General features: G+C 44.2%; 1 protein-coding gene across 2 annotated transcripts in view; it reads right to left on the bottom strand.

The window, feature by feature from the left end:
* The window catches only part of CLIC5 (chloride intracellular channel 5), a 169590-nt gene that overhangs the window by 47042 nt on the left and 102391 nt on the right, over positions 1 to 20157 (bottom strand). For both annotated transcript variants that reach the window (XM_040249537.1, XM_040249538.1), the window contains exons 2-3: positions 5932 to 6041; positions 1796 to 1921 (exon numbers count right to left, since the gene is read on the bottom strand). In XM_040249537.1, coding sequence (XP_040105471.1) covers positions 1796 to 1921; positions 5932 to 6041 — 236 coding nt within the window. The remainder of the gene's footprint in view (positions 1 to 1795; positions 1922 to 5931; positions 6042 to 20157) is intronic.

Raw genomic sequence — 20157 nt, 5'->3', positions numbered from 1 at the left:
AAGTGTTAAGCCACTCAGTCACGTCCAACTCTTTGGGATATCATGGACTGTAGCCTGCCAGGCTCCTCTGTCCATGGGATTCTCCAGGCAAGAATACTGAGTAGGTTGTCATTTCCTTCTCCAGGGGATCTTCCTAACCCAGGGATTGAACCCAGGTTTCCTGCATTGCAGGCAGACTCTTTACCATCTGATCTGCTAGTGGAGATCCTCAATGTGGAAGACAAAGAAAACACTTTTAGGAAGGATGTGCAAATGGTCGAGGCTTAATGAGATCACAATGAGGAGTTAAAATTTAACAGTGATTTGATAGATGTGTGACCTTGGGCATGTTACTTGACCTCTCCAAGCCTCGGCTTCTCCAGCTGTAAAATTAGGATACTGACAGCACCTACCTTCTAGGGCACAGCAAGTGAGGGCTATAGCAGCCCCAGTGGCTTCATGGATAAGGCACTGGCCTTCTAAGCCAGGGATTGCTGGTTCTAGTCCCACCTGGAATAGTATGATACAGGCTTCCCTGGTGGCCCAGATGGTAAAGAATCTGACCACAATGCAGGAGACCCAGGTCCGCTCCCTGGGTCTGGAAGATGCCCTGGAGGAGGGCATGGCTACCCACTCCAGTGTTCTTGCCTGGAGAATCCCATGGACCGAGGAGCCTGGAGGGCTATAGTCCATGGGGTCGCAAAGAGTAGGACACGATTGAGAGAAAGTTTCAGTTTCAAGTGAGGGCTATATCCGTAAAAAATAAAATTTTAAAATCAATGCAAGATGGTCATCTTTCTTGTCAGTCCACATATTTCCCCTATTAAAGTGAGAATCGCTCAATCATGTCCAACTCTGTGTGACCCCATGGACTTTACAGTCCGTGGAATTCTCCTGGCCAGAATTTCACCTACTAAGTATGTTCTAACATCCTTCCTGCCCCTCTGCTCCCATCTCACTGTCACTGCCTGAGCCCAGCCCTCTAGTCTGTCTGACCTGGAATGTCACCAACTGGCTCCTCCTAGTTGATTTCTAGGAGTGTCCATCCTCTGCTCTCCCTATATTCCCCCATCCTCCAAAGAACCTGAAAACAGACTCTACAACACCTTTGCTTAAAAATTTCCAGGGACAAGCCTGCAGGATTGTTTCTGCACGTCTTCCTCTGTATGTATTAATAATATTATTGCTCTAGTTTTTCTTTTTTCTAAAGTTGATTGTTTGAATCTCCAATTTCTGTCTAGGTACAATGCACACGCCTAGTTTCCAGCAGCTTTTAGGATTTTAGGGCTCTTCTCTCCTCTTTCCCATTAGGAGCAACTTATCTATAGAACCAGCGCTCTGGTCTCTTCCCTTCCTGACCTCGTTTTCAGAAGTTAAACTGTCTTTCAGTCCTTTTTTTTTTTTTTCATGTTTAATTATGGGTTCCGACCAGACGGGGTCAGATTTATGGATCTTATTCATATGTTGGTGTGGTTTTAAGTCATGGGATTACCTCTCCTCTGGCTGACTTTTCACTTCACTTCATTGACCTTTCAGCTCTTGTTCTGCCATGAAGGAGCCTTTGCCCCCACTCAGGCAGAGGGGCTGGGAGAGAGGACGTGTTTAGGGAGCATCAGCTCTTGGGGGCTGGGCTTTGTGGAATAGGCTGGAGACAAACAGCCCTTTGGGGGTGAGGAGGGCCATACGAGACTCTCTCTTTGCAAAGAGGGTCCTGAGCTCTGAGTCAATGAGGCTCTTTTGGAAATCTACTCCCAGGTTCTAGAGAAGTACACGGAACCCTCCCCGTCATTAGCTCTGGAAAGAAGCAGCTCATTACTTTTCAGGAGTCAAAGTCTCCTCCAGGAACTCCTCGATCTTATTGACGTCTGTCTTCACATCCCCGTTGAACGTCAGGAAGGGTGGATGGGTACCAGGGGCGAGGTTGTGCAGGTCAGCTGGCTTTCTGTGGAGAGGAGAGAGCAAGGTTCAGGAGGTGGCTTACACCAGGGCACTTCATGGACATGGAGACCTGGGGTGGATCGTTCATTATATGCCCGTTAGCAAAAGTAGACTTGGAATGGGACATAGGGCAGAGAAGGGTGGAGGTTCTGGATGAACATGGTGTGATATAGGAAATCCGGCCGGTAGAATTCAGTAAAAGGAGCAAGACAGGATGGACTGTGAAAAAAGCAGCCTGATCACAGGTGACTATCTAAGCTAGAGCCAAGAGTCCAATACCCAGTTCAAAAGGTCCTTCACTTACTCGCTTAACAAAAATGTATTAGGCAGAATCCCGAACTTTGAATATTCACGAATTCAGTCATGCTTTTCCACTAAGAACGATCTTCTGTGTTCTTCAAGGTATGCACAGAAGGAAGGAAGTGACGTTGTGTTTGACATGGGTCCTTATTCAAGGCGGGAGCGGGGATGGAGCAAAGAAAGGGGAGAAGGGCCAGCAGACGGATGGAGGACCTGCGGAGGGAGAAGACTACACAGAGCACAGAGGGAGCACGACGGAAACTTCCCGGGGCAGGGCTGGGACATCAGAGTCACCCCAAACCCTCTCTCTGAGAATGCACACTCCTTGTGGGAGGCAGGCGTGGCGGGGAACGGTAGAGAGAGGAACCAAGAGAGTAAACAAGGGGGAAGAGGAGTCTGTAATGAAACACATTCCTGGCGTAATCAGCCTGGGAGGGGAAGACAGGAATTTCAATTAAGGTGTCCCTCCTGTGTCCATGCCCAAACACACACACTCTCCAGCTGCCTTCTGGGGCACTTGGAACTCCTCAGACAATTGACACTGAAAGCACTTCTAAAATCTAATTTCCTTAGTCCCTGTGTTTACTTCATATGTGTTCCTCCTTTCAGACAATGGAAGGCCATTCTTTACCTTCTCTTCCTGTGTTCTAAGGGCTTCCCTAGTGGCTCATAAGAGCTCACCTAAGGCAGTGATGGGCTTCCCAGGTGGCTCAGTGGTAAAGAATCCACCTGCCAGTGTAGGAGACACAAGAGATGTTGGTTCAGTCCTTGGGTTGGGAAGATCCCCTGGAGTAGAAAATGGCAACCTACTCCAGAACTCTTGCCTGGGAAATCCCATGGATAGAGGAGCCTGGAGGGCTACAGTCTAGGCGGATCACAGAGTCAGACATGACTGAGCCTGCGTACACACACACACACACACACACACACACACACACACACACACACACAAGGCAGAAGCTTGGGTTCCCAGCAGGGTGGGAAAAATACACACTGATTTTATATTTCAGCAATGACCTCTCTGTGGCTTAAAGATCTGGAAATTATGAGAGTGTTAGTTGCTCAGTTATGTCTGACTCTTGTGACCTCATGGACTGCAGCCCGCCAGGCTCCTCTGCCCATGGGGATTCTCCAGGCAAGAATACTGGAGTGGGTTGCCATTTCCTCCTTCAGGGGACATTCCCGACCCAGGGATCGAACCTGGGTCTCCTGTGCAGGCAGATTCTTTACCATCTGAGCCACCAGGGAAGCTCTGGTGAAATTATTAAGGATGATTTTTTTCCTAAGACTCAGCAGAACAATGGCCTCTGGAGTCTGGCATCCTCCCGAGGCACTGCCTGCGGCTCCTGGAGCCCAGCTCATGTTGCCCAGGGACGCTGGCCAGGGCAGGGCCCATCTCTTTGTTGACTCTCTTCAGCAGTTATGAAATTATATAGTTCGGACTTAATTACCTATTGCCAAGTCTAACTTACGGATCATTTAATATACATCAGTCCTCCTTCCCTGACTGGAGGTCAAGATGATGCTAAGAAGAGCCAACACAGGTGGTGTTCTTGCTACCAGCCAGCACAACAGTGAGTGAGTGCAAGTGGTCCATGGCCTGCCTCCCCAGATCCTCACACAGAAACAAGGCACCACTGCTGTGCCCATCGCACCCGTAAGGAAGCAGGGTCCGGAAAGAGAGGGTAACTTGTTCAAGGACACTCAACTCATGGTGGAGCCAGGATAGGAAATTAGTTTTGCTGGGAATTGCTAAACTTCACTATTATCAAGCATTTTAAAAATTCCTTAATTCATATATATATATATATTTTTTTTTTTTTTCAGTAAGAAGGTCTCCTTATCTATAAAACTAAAGTCCTGATACTTGACTGGCCTATTGAAGGGCGTTGGCAGGATCAAATATGATAACAGAAAGGAAAGAGCCTCGTAAGGATCTGAGGAATGCTGGGGTGGCTGATCCATAGCCAAACACGAGTCCAAGTTCAACAGATGATACTCCAAAGCCCTCCTCTTCTCCACTAAAGGAAGCCAATCGTCCCCACTGCACGAAAGTCAGCTCTCGCAGACACTGTATTGCATGGATGTGTTCATTCATTCGTCAGAGGTTAGTTGGGCCCCTGAATGAATGAATTAGCTGCTATGACAGATACAAAGAAACTTAAATATGATCTCAACCTGCCCTTGAGGGATTCAAGGTCTCCCGTGAATGACAAAACAAACTTCATAACTGATGAGTCCTGAAGAGTATGGTATCTGAACCGAGGAGATGGGGTTTTTGGTGATAGCCCCTCCAACTGTAGATGGGCACCTTAAACAAGCCATTTAAATGTGTGTCTAGGTTTCCTTGAATAGAAGGAAGAAAAAAATTCACACTTTATGTGATTTTTTTTAAATGGGAAAGCAAGGCTAATTGTAAAGTATTGGGACTGTAGATATCATAACCTGGTGAGATGCAAATTGATGGAGCCGGGCAGCAGGGACCATAGATGCTGGGTGAGTCTGGGGGAGGTTGAGGGATAGATGTGCCTGAAAGTGGTGGGGTGGGAGGGGAATGTTTCCCAGAAGATGGGGTTGGTCCTGGGAATTGGGCACCATCTCTCCACATGGTTAAAGAATTATTTTAGGGAAAATATCCTAAAAGATTGTTTTAGGAAGAACATCCTTATGATAATATAAAGGATGAGGAGAGACAGACAGAGAGAACCCGGATGGATGAAGACCAGCTTGAAGAACAAAGAGACTGTCTAACTACCAGCGGTGGGACCTGGACCAAGTGTGAGCTTTGAGAATAGATGAGAGAGCTCGGAAGTAAGAAACAGCATGGAGAGAGGACGCTTGGCTACTGATGGACAATGAGGGCAGCAAGAGGAAGAAGCTGGAAATGCTTCAGTGCCCGTAAAAATGAAAGAACAAAGGAATTCAGGGTGTTTTTTTGCGGGGGGGACTCAACTCAAAGGGAAAATGAAGGTACAAGTTTCAAAACAGATATTTTAAAGTGATAACAGAAAATGCAATTGGAAACAGCAAGAGGAGAGCAGGGGTCTAGGTATGGAATAACTGACATGAAGGTGGCAGGGAGAGTGTGCTAAGCTCACCGAGGAGGAAGATGAACACCGGGAGAATGCGTCTGAGCCAGTCCCCATTTAAAGGGGAAGCAGAGGAGAAGGAGAGAAGCAAGAAGGAAAGCGTGTGGCTCGTGGTGATGAATGATGCTGGAATTTTAAACAGTCATTAAAACTGCACTTTAGAAGCAGAATACTAGTAACACTCCATCCCAGTCTCTAATCCAGAGCTTTCACACTAAGGGCTTCTAAAGATGGGAACGTAGTGGGAGAAATGGTCTGGATCTCAGCTCCTTGGAAACTCAACCTCTCACACCTGGAGTCTGGCTGGGGTCCCCCAGGATGAGGGCATTAGTATGATGGGAATGGCTCACTCTGGATTTTCAGATGTCCATGCCCATCTCTGTGCCAGACACTCGGTCGCGATACCCAGTGCCCAGTCCCTCCTTCTTCCTTGCAAACTGGGACTTGCTCTGTCCCAGGGGTGATGCTTGCTTATTTTCTCAGCCTCCCTTTTAACTAGGGGTCTGGCCCAGGAGGTATGAGCAGGAGGCAGCTAGGAGCCGAGAGAAGGTTTTCGCCCTCCGTCATGGACAGTCATCTGTTCCTGCAGCGAAACCTATTGCTCACGGAACGCACCATCCTTTACCTTTTCAGATCCACCGTGGTGACATTGAACACAACTCCTTTCAGCCAGAGGATCATAAAGAGACGCTGAGAGAAGGGACAGTTGCCAATGCTTTCCCCATCGATTCCAGCCTAAAAAGAAAAGCACAAGAGTCCTGAGTCGGCTTGTGCACGTTAGCAAGAAGGCATATAGGATTCTAACAGTTAGACGCCAGTTTGAGGAGACCTAAGTCCATGCTCCAGCCTTCCTTTAAAGCTGTCTTTTATTATTTATCATTGTCTTCCTAATGTAGGGTGACGCTTGGCAGAGAGTAAGGGCTCAATAAACTCTGTGGAACTGAATGTGAGTTTCCAGCATGGTGATTATGCAGACCCATAACTTTCTGAAACCACTGAGAAAAAGAGACCTTTAACATCACAGGAAAAGTGTTGTGAAAGTGTTAGTTGCTCAGTCATGTCTGACTCTTTGAGACCTGGACTGTAGCCTGCCAGGCTGCTCTGTCCATGGAATTCTTCAGGCAAGAATACTGGAGTGGGTTGCCATTCCCTTCTCTGGAGGATCTTTCGATCCAGGGATTGAACCCGGGTCTTCCGCATTGCAGGCAGATTCTTTACCATCTGAGCCACCAGGAAACCCCTTAACATCACATAATCTGACACCAAGAATGTTGGACCAACTTCTGTACTCCTGAGTAATCATCTTGTCTATGCTTGAATAGCTCCACTCACCAGCAATTTATATCTCTCAAACCAGTCCATTCTGAGGACAGTTCTAACTATCTGAAATGCTTTCCTTCAGTTATATCAATAACCTCACCAAAGTATATTCCTCTATCGTTTATCCTCTACCCTTTAGTCTTTGCTTCATGAGGATGTCATGAGTACAGATCCTCAGATTTTGACCTCTTTCTATCTAATCTGCAGGCTCAAGACTTTAATCAATGTACCACTTAGTTCTGACTACTACTTGACCTTGTGTCAATAACCTATTCATTTGTTAAATTATTCTTTTGAACAGTGAATACATATTGATCATGTGCAAAGCACTGTACACAGGGCATTCAAAACAGCATTTACTCAGGCTCTTTGGACCCTCCTAGGTGTAGACCAGGGCCTGAGACAGGTACACACAGATAATCACGGCAGACAGCATTATTGAGGACCTGCACACTCCTGCTCCGCAACTTTCCCCTTCTCAGTACCCTCCTCAAAACAGAATTTTTTTTCTCTGAAAGGCAAGTCCACTTTTACCTCTGAGTGGGCTGCAGAGATGTGAATTTTATAGAGCATATTTTCAACAAACACAGGAAAAAAAAAGGTTGGAGAACTGATTTCTGTGTGATTTATTTCCACTGAGTGGTTTATTGGCTCCAAAATGGTACCTGGAGGGAGAAATCACCTACTCACTCTGTTTGGGGCTTCCCTGGTGGCTCAGATGGTAAAAAAATCTGCCTGCAATGCAGGAGACCTGGGTCCAGTCCCTGGGTTGAGATGATCCCCTGGAGAAGGAAATGGCAACCCACTCCAGTATTCTTGCCTGGAGATGTCCATGGACAAAGGAGCCTGGTTTACTGGCCCCAAAATGGTACTTGGAGGGAGAAATCACCCATTCACTCTAGTTTTTGTTGTTGTTGTTTTAGGGTGTGTTTTTTTTTGTTGTGTGTTTGTTTTCAGATGTCTTTGTTTGTACTGGCCTCAAGGCATGTGGGATCTTAGTTCCCTGACCAGGGATCGAACCTGTGCCTCCTGCAATGGAAGCTCAGTCTTAACTTCTTGACCGCCAGGGAAGTCCCAGCCACTCACTCTAATTTGTCCTTGGCTACCTTGGCAACTGTGGCCTCATCAGGACCAGGATCCACCCACAAGGAGGATCCCCAGAAGAAAGGCCCATAGCCTCGCTTGAAAAGCTGACAACAATCCCACCAACATCCTGGCGTGGGGGCTTACCAAGACTTCTTTTTTTTCTTCCTTTTTTTGAAAGAGAAGGAGAAAAAACTGCCCTCCAAGCTCAGCACATTATTTTTCCCCTGCAGCTTTTTTTGCTGTGGGGTTGGGGTGGGGAGGGGTGTGGATGTCTTCTTTCATACAGGAGAACCTCAGTGTGTGCTTATTTATACCTGGCCCATCACTCCCAGCAGAGGTTCAGGTTTATAATGGAAAACTGGTGCCTTTGCTGGTGTTGCTTGTAGGTAATTGCTATGAAATTACAGTTATTTCACCTTTCTCTTAACTCTACCTGGAACTCCATCCTTATTCAGTTCTTACTTTCCTTGGCGATGGAAACAGATCCACTCTGAGTGTTTCAGACACCATAGGCTTGGTTATAGAAAATCAGAAAGGCAGAGGGCATAGGGCAGGCGCCACCCTGACCACAGGGCTAACGTTACTGATAAAGCCACACTCAGACAGGCAACTATGGATTTAATAATTACTGGTGCAAAACTTGAGTTGATGACACCAGTTCCTAAAAGTATCTTTCTCAAGAAGCACCCTTTTGACAGGTTCTTGGTCCCTTAATACATCCTGACAAAGGAATTTTTCCCTGGGGTCGGTTATGATGTAAGTGACAAGCCGAGAATTCAAAAACAAAAGCCACACACTCTTATCTGTCTTTACCTCTGGTGGTGAGGGTGGGAGTGAGGATACTCATAAGATACTTGAAGTAGGAACTACAGAAATATTGGCATTCTTATTAGCTGAACCCAAAATTCATATAATAATAATACCAATGAATGTCTATATTGGCAGGCATTGTTCTAAGTGCTTTCCATATACTGCTTTTTATTAAATTGCATTATCATGAATAACAAGCTCTCTGTTCAATTCAAATCTTTTATTCTTACTCATTTATTTTTGGTCACATCACCTGGCATGTGGGATTAGTTCCCCAACCAGGGATTGAACCTGAAGCCCCTCGATTGGAAGCACAGAGTCTTAACCACTAGACTGCAGGCAACTCCTGCTTTACATAACATTATTAATGCATTTATTCCTCATGTGAAACCTGGGTAGTGAGATAGTGTTATCCTTTTACAGACGTGGGAGCTGAGGGGAAATTACAGACAGGGGACATCACTGGCCTGAGAGCCCCTGGGATGAACCCAGGCAATCGGGTTCCAGACCCAGAGTTCTTAACTGCCATGCGCAGACTCCATCCTGAGGACCCAGCCCAGACAGGCAGCACAGTCACCCAAAGTCATGGAGCCGGAGGTGAGGGCGCTGGGGATGTCTGGATACATCCCAGACTGCAGTCCACATGCCACAGCTTTGCGGGCTGTAGAGGCTGGTGGCAGTCACCATCCCCCCGTGTCCACTCTTGTCTTGTTAGGATTCTAGATGCAGTAAACAAAAATTGCCAAAAGGCCAAGAGAAACACAACACAAGGGGTCTGTCTTACTGTCTCTGCATCTCTCTTGCAGCTTCACCATCCCTTCCCTTCCCTTTTCTTGTGCTGGGAACACTTAACATGAGATCTTCCCTCTTAAGACATGTTTCACTGTGCAAGCAGTATTGTCAGCTCTCCAGCGCTTACTCACTTTGCTCAAATGAAACTGTATTTCTGTTATTAGGAACTCCCCACTTTCCCCTCTCCTTGCCCCTGGCAACCACCTTTCCACTTTTTGATATTATGACTTTCGCTATTTTTCAGTTCAGTTCAGTCGCTATTTTAGTTACTTCATAGAAGTGGGATCATGCACTATTTGTCTTTCTGGGATCAGTTTAATTCTTTCACCGTCATGTCCTTGAAATTCATCCATGTTACACATTTTAGAATTTCCTTCTTTTTTAAGTCTGCATAGTATTCCACTGTGTGTATACATCAGTTTTTTTATCCATTCATCTATCAATGAACATTTAGGCAGTTTTCATATCTCGGCTATTTAAATAGTGCTATAGGGCTTCCCAGGTAGTGCTAGTGGTAAAGAACCCCCCTGCCAATGCAAAAGATATAAGAGACATGAGTTTGATTCCTAGGTCAGGAAGATCCCCTGGAGGAGGGTATGGCAACCCACTCCAGTATTCTTGCCTGGAGAATCCCATGGACAGAGGAGCCTGGTGGACTACTATCCATAGGGCCACAAACAGTTGAACACAATTGAAGCAACTTAGGACATACAGTCATAATGAACACAGAAGTGCTAATATCTCTTTCAGATTCTGATTTGTTATTTTAGCTGACTCCCCAGAAGTCGGATTACTGGTCATATGGTAGTTCTATTTTTTATTTTTTTGAGGATCCACGACACTGTTTTCCATAGTCACTGCTCCACTTAGTATTTTCACCAACAGTGTGTGAGGGTGCTAATTTCATCCTGGCCAAGACTTGTCATTTGTTTTTTGTAGAATAGCTATCTTGAGGTGAGATCTCATTGTGGTTTTGATTTGCATTCCTCTCATAATTACTGATATTGAGAATTCTTTTTTTGTTGAATGTTTGCATGTCTTCTTTGGAAAAACATCTATTCAAGTCCTTAGCCTGTATTTTAATTGGGTTATTATTTCTTTAGTATTGAGTTGTTCATTTTCCTCTTTTCCTCCTTCCCAACTAACCAGTCCTGTGCCCCATATAAACCATTTGATAAACTCATGGGTTAAATGTGGTATGCTTGTGGCAGCCACTTGAAACATCAACCAAGAACTTCGGGGGATTCAGGGGGACCCCAGGCCCTGGAAGGTAGGAGGAAAAATCCAGATGGACTGTGGTCCAAAGAGGCTCTGAGCAATGGGGGCTGGGGTAGTCAAAGACATGGTGAACTGGGTTGGATAACATTCCCTCCTAAATTCATGTCCACACGGAACCTGTGAGTGTGACCTAATTGGAAGCAAAATTTTACAGATAAAATTGAGTCAAGATGAGGTCATGTTGGATTCAAGTGGGCCCTAAACATTTGGGCACAGACAAAAATGTTGTATTGAGATGGAGGCAGAGATTGGATGGTAATATCGGCAAACCAAGGACACCAAGGATGGTCAGCAGACCCCAGAAGCTGGAGGAGAGTAGGGCGAGGTCTTCTCTAGAGATTTCAGAGAGAGCATGGCCCTGCTGCCAACTTGATTGCAAACTGCCAGCCTCCAGAACTGTGAGAGAATACATTTCTGTTGTTATAAGCTGCCCAGTTTATGGTCATTTATTTTGGCAGCACTAGGAAATGAATGCCAACAGTGGGGTCAAAGGAGAATGATGTACAGCGGCTGGCAAACTCCCCAAGTTCATCATTCCACTTTTCCATGGGCCTCACGTGCACACAACTGCCAGCCAGCTGTGACCCTAAAGTACTGTCTCTTCCCTGCTGCTGCTGCTAAGTCGCCTCAGTCGTGTCCGACTCTGTGTGACCCCATAGACGGCAGCCCACCAGGCTCCCCAATCCCTAGGATTCTCCAGGCAAGAATACTGGAGTGGGTTGCCATTTCCTTCTCCAGTGCATGAAAGTGAAAAGTCAAAGTGAAGTCGCTCAGTCATGTCCGACTCTTCGCAACCCCATGGACTGCAGCCTACCAGGTTCCTCTGTCCATGGGATTTTCCAGGCAAGCGTACTGGAGTGGGGTGCCATTGCCTTCTCCAGTCTCTTCCCTCAGTTCAGTTCAGTTCAGTCACTCAGTCGTGTCCAACTCTTTGCGACCCCATGAATTGCAGCACACCAGGCCCTGTCCATCACCAACTCCCAGAGTTCACTCAGACTCACGTCCATCGAGTCCGTGATACCATCCAGCCATCTCATCCTCTGTCGTCCCCTTCTCCTCCTGCCCCCAATCCCTCCCAGCATCAGAGTCTTTCCCAATGAGTCAACTCTTCGCATGAGGTGACCAAAGTACTGGAGTTTCAGCTTTAGCATCATTCCTTCCAAAGAAATCCCAGGGCTGATCTCCTTCAGAATGGACTGGTTAGATCTCCTTGCAGTCCAAGGGACTCTCAAGAGTCTTCTCCAACACCACAGTTCAAAAGCATCAATTCTTCGGTGCTCAGCCTTCTTCACAGTCCAACTCTCACATTCATATATGACCACAGGAAAAACCATAGCCTTGACTAGACAGACCTTAGTCAGCAAAGTAATGTCTCGGCTTTTGAATATACTATCTAGATTGGTCATAACTCTTCTTCCAAGGAGTAAGCGTCTTTTAATTTCATGGCTGCAGTCACCATCTGCAGTGATTTTGGAGCCCCAAAAAATAAAGTCTGACACTGTTTCTACTGTTTCCCCATCTATTTGCCATGAAGTGATGGGACCAGATGCCATGATCTTTGTTTTCTGAATGTTGAGCTTTAAGCCAATTTACTAGAACATGTATATGCTATACTATACTTTGCTATATTATACTGTATTATTAATACATTCTATATCATCTAAGCTGTAATAATACATAAACACATAAACTTTGCACCCCAGTGGCTAAGACTCAGCACTCTTAATCCAGGGGGCCTGGGTTCAATCCCTGATCAGGGAACTAGATCCCACATTGCAAAACTAAAGATCCTGCATGCCATAAAGAAGACAGAAGTGTGCCACAACCAAGACCCAGTGCAGTCAAACAAATAAAAATAATTTTTTTAAAAAACATAAACCATTATACACTATGTAATAGTACATATAATAGTAATGGCAGGATGCAATTATATAGGTTGTATGATTATACATTATATGTTGTATGCCAACTAAGTCATATTATATGCTATGACGTAGTCTCTCACACTATATGGTAAGCTTGGCTAATGTTTTATTCACATTGCCTTCAGCAGCAACAAGCCCAGGTACCTAAAACTGAGTGCCTGTTAGAAAGCATGCATGTTAAGGGAAGGATGACATTGCTTCATTTTTATGACTTGAGTATCTCAAAATTTTGATGTTGGCCCTCTAAAGAGCATCCTGAGAAAGAAACTTGGGTTGCTGAAGGCTTTATAGCAGAAGATTATGGTACTAGACCCACCTCTGCCTCCGATTCACCCTGTGACCTTAAGTCTCAATCTTTGCACTTATAACTTTCAGCAATTTTCTAAAATCAAGCAGCTAATGGAAAATTATCAGCTTAAGACAGCAGTTTTCCAACTCTTTTGGTTTCAGAATACTTTTGTGCCTTTTAAGATTGTTGAGGAAACTAAAGAGCTTTTGTTCATGTGGGTTATAGCTATCGATATTTACTGTATTATAATTAAAGCTAAAACATATTTATTTCCTCATTCATTAAACTATAATAATAACAACAAATATATTACATGTTAACAGAAACATCATATTTTAATATAAACAAATCATATATTTAGAAAAAATTTAGTAAGAAGAGTGGCATTGTTATAGTTTTACAAAATCTTTAACTGACTTAAGAGAAATCAGCTTCTGCATTCAGTATTTTCCTATTTGTTTGGAGTCTATGAAAAAAATCTGGCCTTACCCAGATACATAGTTGGAAAAGGAAGGAGTAATTTAATAGCCTTTTCAGATAATTTCAGATAATTGCAAGTATTTTTCTTTTATACCATACCGAAACTCAACAAGTGGTAGTTTCTTAAAAGTTAGTTGATAGGTGGAATTTGAAACCCTATCAATGAAATTCTTCCTTTCGACTAAAAAGAAAAAAAAATTCATCTATCTCGCACTTTGAATGGATCTTTTACTCATGAATGGTTTTGTCACATCACAAATTCATCATTTCGAAAATAACATTTCACAGACTTGAATCTTGCAAATGGTCATACATTTTCTCATATGATAGAAAAATATCTCATTCAGTAATATCACTGCCAAGATCATCAGAAAATTTTAAGCAAGGAGAAGCTGTCAAATTCCTAGTGGCAAATATCTATTTTGCAATATTCTCATTTTCTCTTCAAAGTTTGTCTTTTATTATTGGCAATGGATACCGCCAGCTGTTAGTCTTGAAATGACAAGCTCATTTCCTTCATTTTCCAGGAAATGTCTGGAAAAACCATGGTTTGTCTGCTGGTTGCCTTTCAGGTAAAAACTGTTCTGTGAGAGAAACTACTGGTCAGCTAATTGCACAAGTACTTCTCCTGAGACAATCACTGTGCTTGGCAATGCGGCCAAAGAGCTAAATATGCATTTTCCATTTAATCCACCAGAATGTTTAAAAGATACGTACTCATGGGCTGAGATTTTAATTACATTAGATAACTTTAACAGCTTCGTCAAAATCATTCATAAATGAGATCGGCTCTTTTTTTTTCCCTTGTGTATGACAACTCTATACCACTTCCTTTATTTGCACTAAAATCCCAGTAAATTTTACCTACAAAATAGCAACCTGAGGGAGAAATGATGACTTTGAAAATAGTGTGACCTCCCAGGATCTCTGAAAGGACCTCAGGAACCCAGGAGTCAATGAACAACAGACACTCCACAAACAAACCAAGGTACATAGAGCTTTGTCTCCAGACAATAAAGGAAAGCTGAGAATTGCCCCAAAGTCATTTGTGGGCACCAAGATCCAGAAGAGAGAAGAATGATTCAGAGAGGACCCCAAAGAAATAGCAGGATGAGGAGAGATGCCATTTAAGCTGGACAGATGTCGTGTCACTTACCAATTTATTGTTTCCCAGCTCCAAAGGCACCCTTCAATAAATGTTGGGTGAGAAACGGTAGGAATTCCTTTCAGCATTTCTAAAGTGAGCGTGGAGGTAGGGTTTCGCAGGAGAGAGCATGGAAGGGACCCTGCAGAAAGAAGGGGCTCTCCTGATGGTCTGGTGTGGGCTCGGGGGTCAGGTCTCCAGCCTCAAGTCAAAAAGTGATCCCTCTGGCCTCTGCAGGCTCACCTGCTGATAACCTTTCTGCAGCCCTCTGAACACAGAAGTGAAAGGCCCCATGTCACCTGCATACAGCCTGCCTGTGGTCTAGGTGGCCTCACAGATCTGCTACTTACTCTGCAAGCCCCGTGTGGTCTGAAGGTCCCCTGTACCCACCAGTCCCTGGATCCTTCTGCTCACCTAGGCTCCCAGGGCTGATCATCTGCTTCCCTCTTGAACTCAGGAGGGTGGCCCATTGCTTGGCTAGCAATTCCAAAACAGCTCTGGCCTCGCCAGAAGAGTGAACTTCTATGCTTTCTGCAGGCCTGACCATACCTTCTCCAGTGAGATCTGCACCCCTTCCAAGTCTGCCACCCCTTGGCTATTCTCCTTCAGCCCTAGAGTATACCATATAGAGTGTCCTTATATGTAATGGTTACTCTGGTATCATAATTATCGCTTTATGTTACACTTCTCCCATTAAAACCACTATGTGGCTTCTCTCTTATGATTGGACCCAGACTACAACAGATGCTTAAATATCTGATAGCTCAAACTGGAAGATTTTTAGGCTATTTAACTATTCCTTTAAAAAAAATCCCACAAAATTAAGTTCTAAATGAGGTCAAGAAAGAAGCCTGAATTTTCTCCAAAGAAATTAAATGTCACATTTCAACTTTCTGTTGCTTTAGCCTATGAAAACTGTCCCTCAGGACTTAAGCGGTTAAACATTCTTTTCAAGTTTCAGATAAAAGTTCTGCAGCAGTGGGGTTGGAGTTGACTTCAGACACAATATGATCTAGCTCTTTCTTTTCAGTTGTAAGGAAATAGGCCCAGAAAGGCTAGATGTCTTGCCCATGGTTGCACAGCCTGGGCCCATGGCAGAATCAAGAATATAATTTTTTTGCTGTGCCATTCGACTTGCAAGATCTCAGTTCCTTGACTAGGGATTGAACTCAGGCCACAGCAGTAAAAGTCTGGAATCCTAACCAGTAGGCCACCAGGGAACTCCCAGGGATATAATTCTTGATTCCTAACTTTTCTCTAGGCTAGTTACTCTCTTACAGGAAAGAATGTTGAAGTGACAAAGACGACAAGAAGAGGACTTTCTTTTGATAAAACAGTTCATCTATATAGCACTAAAATGATTCATATCAAATGGAAGAGAAAGAATTTTTCCTTATAGTATTTACTTTCTATAGTATTTGGATCTGCCCACTTTCTTCATATCAGTCAGATGATATGCGTTAGTATGATCATCTTTTTAATACCAAATGATCTGTCATTCCAATCATTTGGTTGGTCAGCCTCTCATGAATAGAGATGAGACTTGGTGATTTGTGGTCCACTTGAAGAAGGTAAGTTCTACCCTTAAAGAAACAACATTCTTTTTCTCAGCAGTCACATAAGGCATAACTCACTGGGGTCACTCTAGGCATTTTTCATTCAGTTGTTGTTCTGGGTTTAGTCACTAAGTCATGTCTGACTCTTTGCAACCACATGGACTACATCACGCCAGACTTCTCTGTCCTTCACTATCTCTCAGAATTTGCTCAAAATGTCCTTGAGTTGGTGATGACATCCAACCATCTCATTCTCTGTTGTCCCCTTCTCCTCCTGCCCTCAATCTTTCCCAGCATCAGGGCCTTTTCCAATGTCATCTCTTCACATCAGGTGGCCAAAGTATTGGAGCTTCAGCTTCAGAATCTGTCCTTCCAAGAAAGTCAAGGTTGATTTCCTTTAGGATTCATTGGTTTGATCTCCTAAACAGGTAATAAGTATACATTTGAGGCTTCAGAGGTTGTCAGCATTTATCTGAAGTTGATTACAAAGGCTGAATAAGCTCTATGCAGAAGGCTGCCTGTACAATGTCATATGAAGAATTTCAGGTGTATTGGTTAGGGTTCTGCAGAGATATAGAACCAACAGGATTTGTGTGTGGATAGGAGAAGGCAATGGCACCCCACTCCAGTGCTCTTGCCTGGAAAATCCCATGGACGGAGGAGCCTGGTGGGCTGCAGTCCATGGGGTCGCTATGAGTCGGACACGACTGAGCGACTTCACTTTCACTTTTCACTTTCATGCATTGTAGAAGCAAATGGCAACCCACTCCAGTGTTCTTGCCTGGAGAATCCCAGGGAGGGGGAGCCTGCTGGGCTGCCATCTATGGGGTCGCACAGAGTCGGACACGACTGAAGCGACTTAGCAGCAGCAGCAGCAGCTGCAGAGCTAAAGATAAGAGATAGAGATAGAATTGTCTCCATCTGATTGTGGAAGAAGGTGAGTCTAAAACCTTATGGGCTATGTCATCAAGTTGGAGACTTAGGGAAAAGCCACAGTTCAAGTTCAAAGACAATCTGTTGGCAGAATTCCCTCATCTTCAGACATTGTCAGCCATATTTCTATTTCATCCAGTCAATCCTTCTACTGACTGCATGAGGCCCGCACACAAGATAGAAGGTCATCTGCTTTACTCAAAGTCTACTCATTTAAATGTGCATCTTATATATATATAAAAAATCTGCCTGGAAGCAGTCAGCATAATATTTGCCCAAATACCTGGGCATGACAGCCTAGCCAAATGACACGTGCAAATTAAACATCACAACAGGTGAATTTAAAAATATTACTTGAGACAGGTAACCCATCAATTTAGTATGTGTCATCAACACCTTAGCTCACCAGATGGTTTTTATAAACAGCTGAACATAGTTATGTAAATATCCCCTCCCAAAGGAACTTGTAGGCTCCGTGCCCAGAAGGCTACTTGGCTCAAGTGTCTGACTAAGAGAGCAGGGTCCAGAGATACCCTGAACCTGAGTTACCAGCCTGTTCTGATAATGGCTTTGGGCCCAAGGCTGCCTATAATTCAAGGAGCTGAGTAATATTACTGGGCTCAAGGCCTCTTGGGAGCAACCTTCAGCCTGCCCTGAGCCTTATGGCTTCTGCACAGAGTCGGTACTCACCCTCCTGTTTGTCCACACACCCTCCAAGAAAGAACCGCCTCCTCCAGCCCAACACCACGCCAATGCCCCCTTTTCCCAGCCCCTTCTTTCCATTTCTATGTGTTTTCCTTCCTATTGTTTCATGTCCAAACTGTTCGTACAAGTGACATGGTTTCTCAAAATTCTTGCCAGTCCTGCTTCTACTTAACATCCTCTTTTCTTTTTTAAAAATGTATGTGGCTGCATCAGGTTTTAGCTGCAGCATGCAGGCTCTAGTTTCCTGACCAGGGATCAAACCTGGACCAGCTGCATTGGGAGTGTGGAATCTTGACCTCTGGACCACCAGGGAAGTCCTTTACCACCTCCTTATAAAACAGTTCTCTTTCAGTCACTTTCTAGGACTAAGCACTCTCCCTCCTTCCCGTGTTTCCTCCTCTCCTTCCGCCCTCCTTCCCTTCCTCTTTCCATTCCTCTCTCCTTGCGTTCCTTCCTTCTTGCCTCTCTGACTTACCCCTACTTGACTATTCTCGTCACTAGAACTGTTGTCTATCTCCTCCTCTTAAAACTCGGCCCTCTGCCACCTGCCTTGTCACCTGCTGCCTTACACACGTGCCGTTGGTAAAGGTGCGCTCAGAAGAGCCCCACACTTGGCTTAAGCCTCTGTGGTTGCTGTCTCGAAATCCTTTTAATCATTTTGAACGAAGGATGCCACCCCTTCACGTTGCAGTGGGCCCCACGGTCCTACACATGACTCTTCTATTCCTTTGCTGACATCCTCCTCTTCCTAACTTTTGCCCTCTCAGCTAATAGTTCATCCCCTACATCAAAAGTGTACTACATTTGTACAATTTTGAGAACTCATCTAGTCCTGAGAACATGATTATCCTCCCCGAGACAGCAAGAACTCTGGCTTTTAGGCCCATAATCATATAGTTTACTCTGAACTTTTAAAAAAGGAAAAGGAAAGAAAAGGAAGAATGTTGAAATGCTGCAGAGCTTGCTTGGTTTAATCCTTCCTTGTTACTTCTGTCTCTTGTCCTGTCTCAGTCCATTGTTAACGTATTACCATAGAATTCACCTCATTTCAATTAAATAGTTCCCCAGTTATTAGATACCTGAGCTTTTCTTATTAGTAAATCAGACTTGCTAATTAGTAAGCATTTAATCATGTTCTTATTATTGTTTTTTAATATCAAATGATCTGTCCTTCCAATAATCTAACTGCTAAGCCTTCAACTAGCATGGATATAACTTGGTGACTTGATTTATTTGGGGCTCTCATTTTATGAAACCCTAGGAACCCAGGAAGGACACAAGAAATCTAAGTTTGATGGGAAGGAAATCCAAAAACACAGTGGAGGTATATGTATATATATAGCTGGTTCACTTTGTTGTACAGTAGAAACTAACACAACATTGTAAAGCAACTATACTCCAATAAAAATTAATTAAAAAAAAAAAAGAAATGCAAGCTGATTGCCCTGATAAGTCTTCCAAGTGACTCCACCATGCTTCAGAAGACAGAACAATTCTCATTCATATCATAAACCTACACCAAGCCTTAGAAGGTCCCAAAGTCCAAATCCTCTGTTTCTGAGTTTGACTCTTTCTGCTACATTGACCCCGGGTGTAATATTTAACACAACTACATTCTACTGCCCTAGAGGCAGGCTTGTATCCTTAACTTCAGAGAGTTCTGTGGTGCAGTGTGAAGGGCTGGTTGTAGAGCTGGGCAGATCTGGGTTCAGATTCCAGCCCTGATATCAAACAGCTACTATGGCAGATTTTATTTTTCCAAAGTGGCTATAGTACAATTTTCAGTCCCATGGGCTCTCCAGTGGAAAAGTCTGTATTTTCCTTCTTGAAATAGGGTGGACCTTTATGCCAGCTTAGATGAAAAGAAGAATGTCACAGTATGTGACTTCTGAGACCGGGTCATTAAAGGTGACACACACTCTGCCTGGCTCTCTGTGTCTTCTTTGGGAACTCAGCCCCCATGTTGTGAGGAAGCCCAGAGTCCATGAAGAGGCACCATGGAGTGTTCCAGCTGACATTCCCAGCTAAGTTTTCAGCTGACAAGTGCCCTCAACCACCAAACACGTGAATTAGTGAGATTTCAGATAGTTCTAGTTCCCAGGCTTTGAACTGTCCCAAATGACAACCAGTGGGTCATTCCCACCAAGCCCTGGCCAAACTGCAAGTTCATGAACAAAATAAATGCTTTCATTGTTTAAAGGCACTGAGTTAGGGTGGCTTATTATCCAGCAGATAACTCACATACAAGCTTACCCTCAGGCTCCTTCTCTACAAACTGGGGGCAAGAAACATCTACCTTGCAGGGCTGTTTCATGACTCGATGATAATACATATAAAACATGATGTTTGCTATTGTCATGAGCACAGAAGACAAACATTTAGGAAGAGCTTATTAAACATCACTATTTGTGAAACACTATGCCTTAGTAAAGAGTCGGGAGATCTCTCTCTTTGATGCCACAAAAATTCAACAATACCTCTGTGTCCAGGGTTTTGGGTGTGGAGCAATACATTCAATGGAGAAAGCAAACAC

This window comes from Oryx dammah, unplaced genomic scaffold (assembly GCF_014754425.2).
Source record: "Oryx dammah isolate SB20612 unplaced genomic scaffold, SCBI_Odam_1.1 HiC_scaffold_11, whole genome shotgun sequence".
Taxonomy (NCBI): Eukaryota; Metazoa; Chordata; class Mammalia; order Artiodactyla; family Bovidae; genus Oryx; species Oryx dammah.
This window is presented reverse-complemented; position numbering and strand designations above follow the sequence as displayed.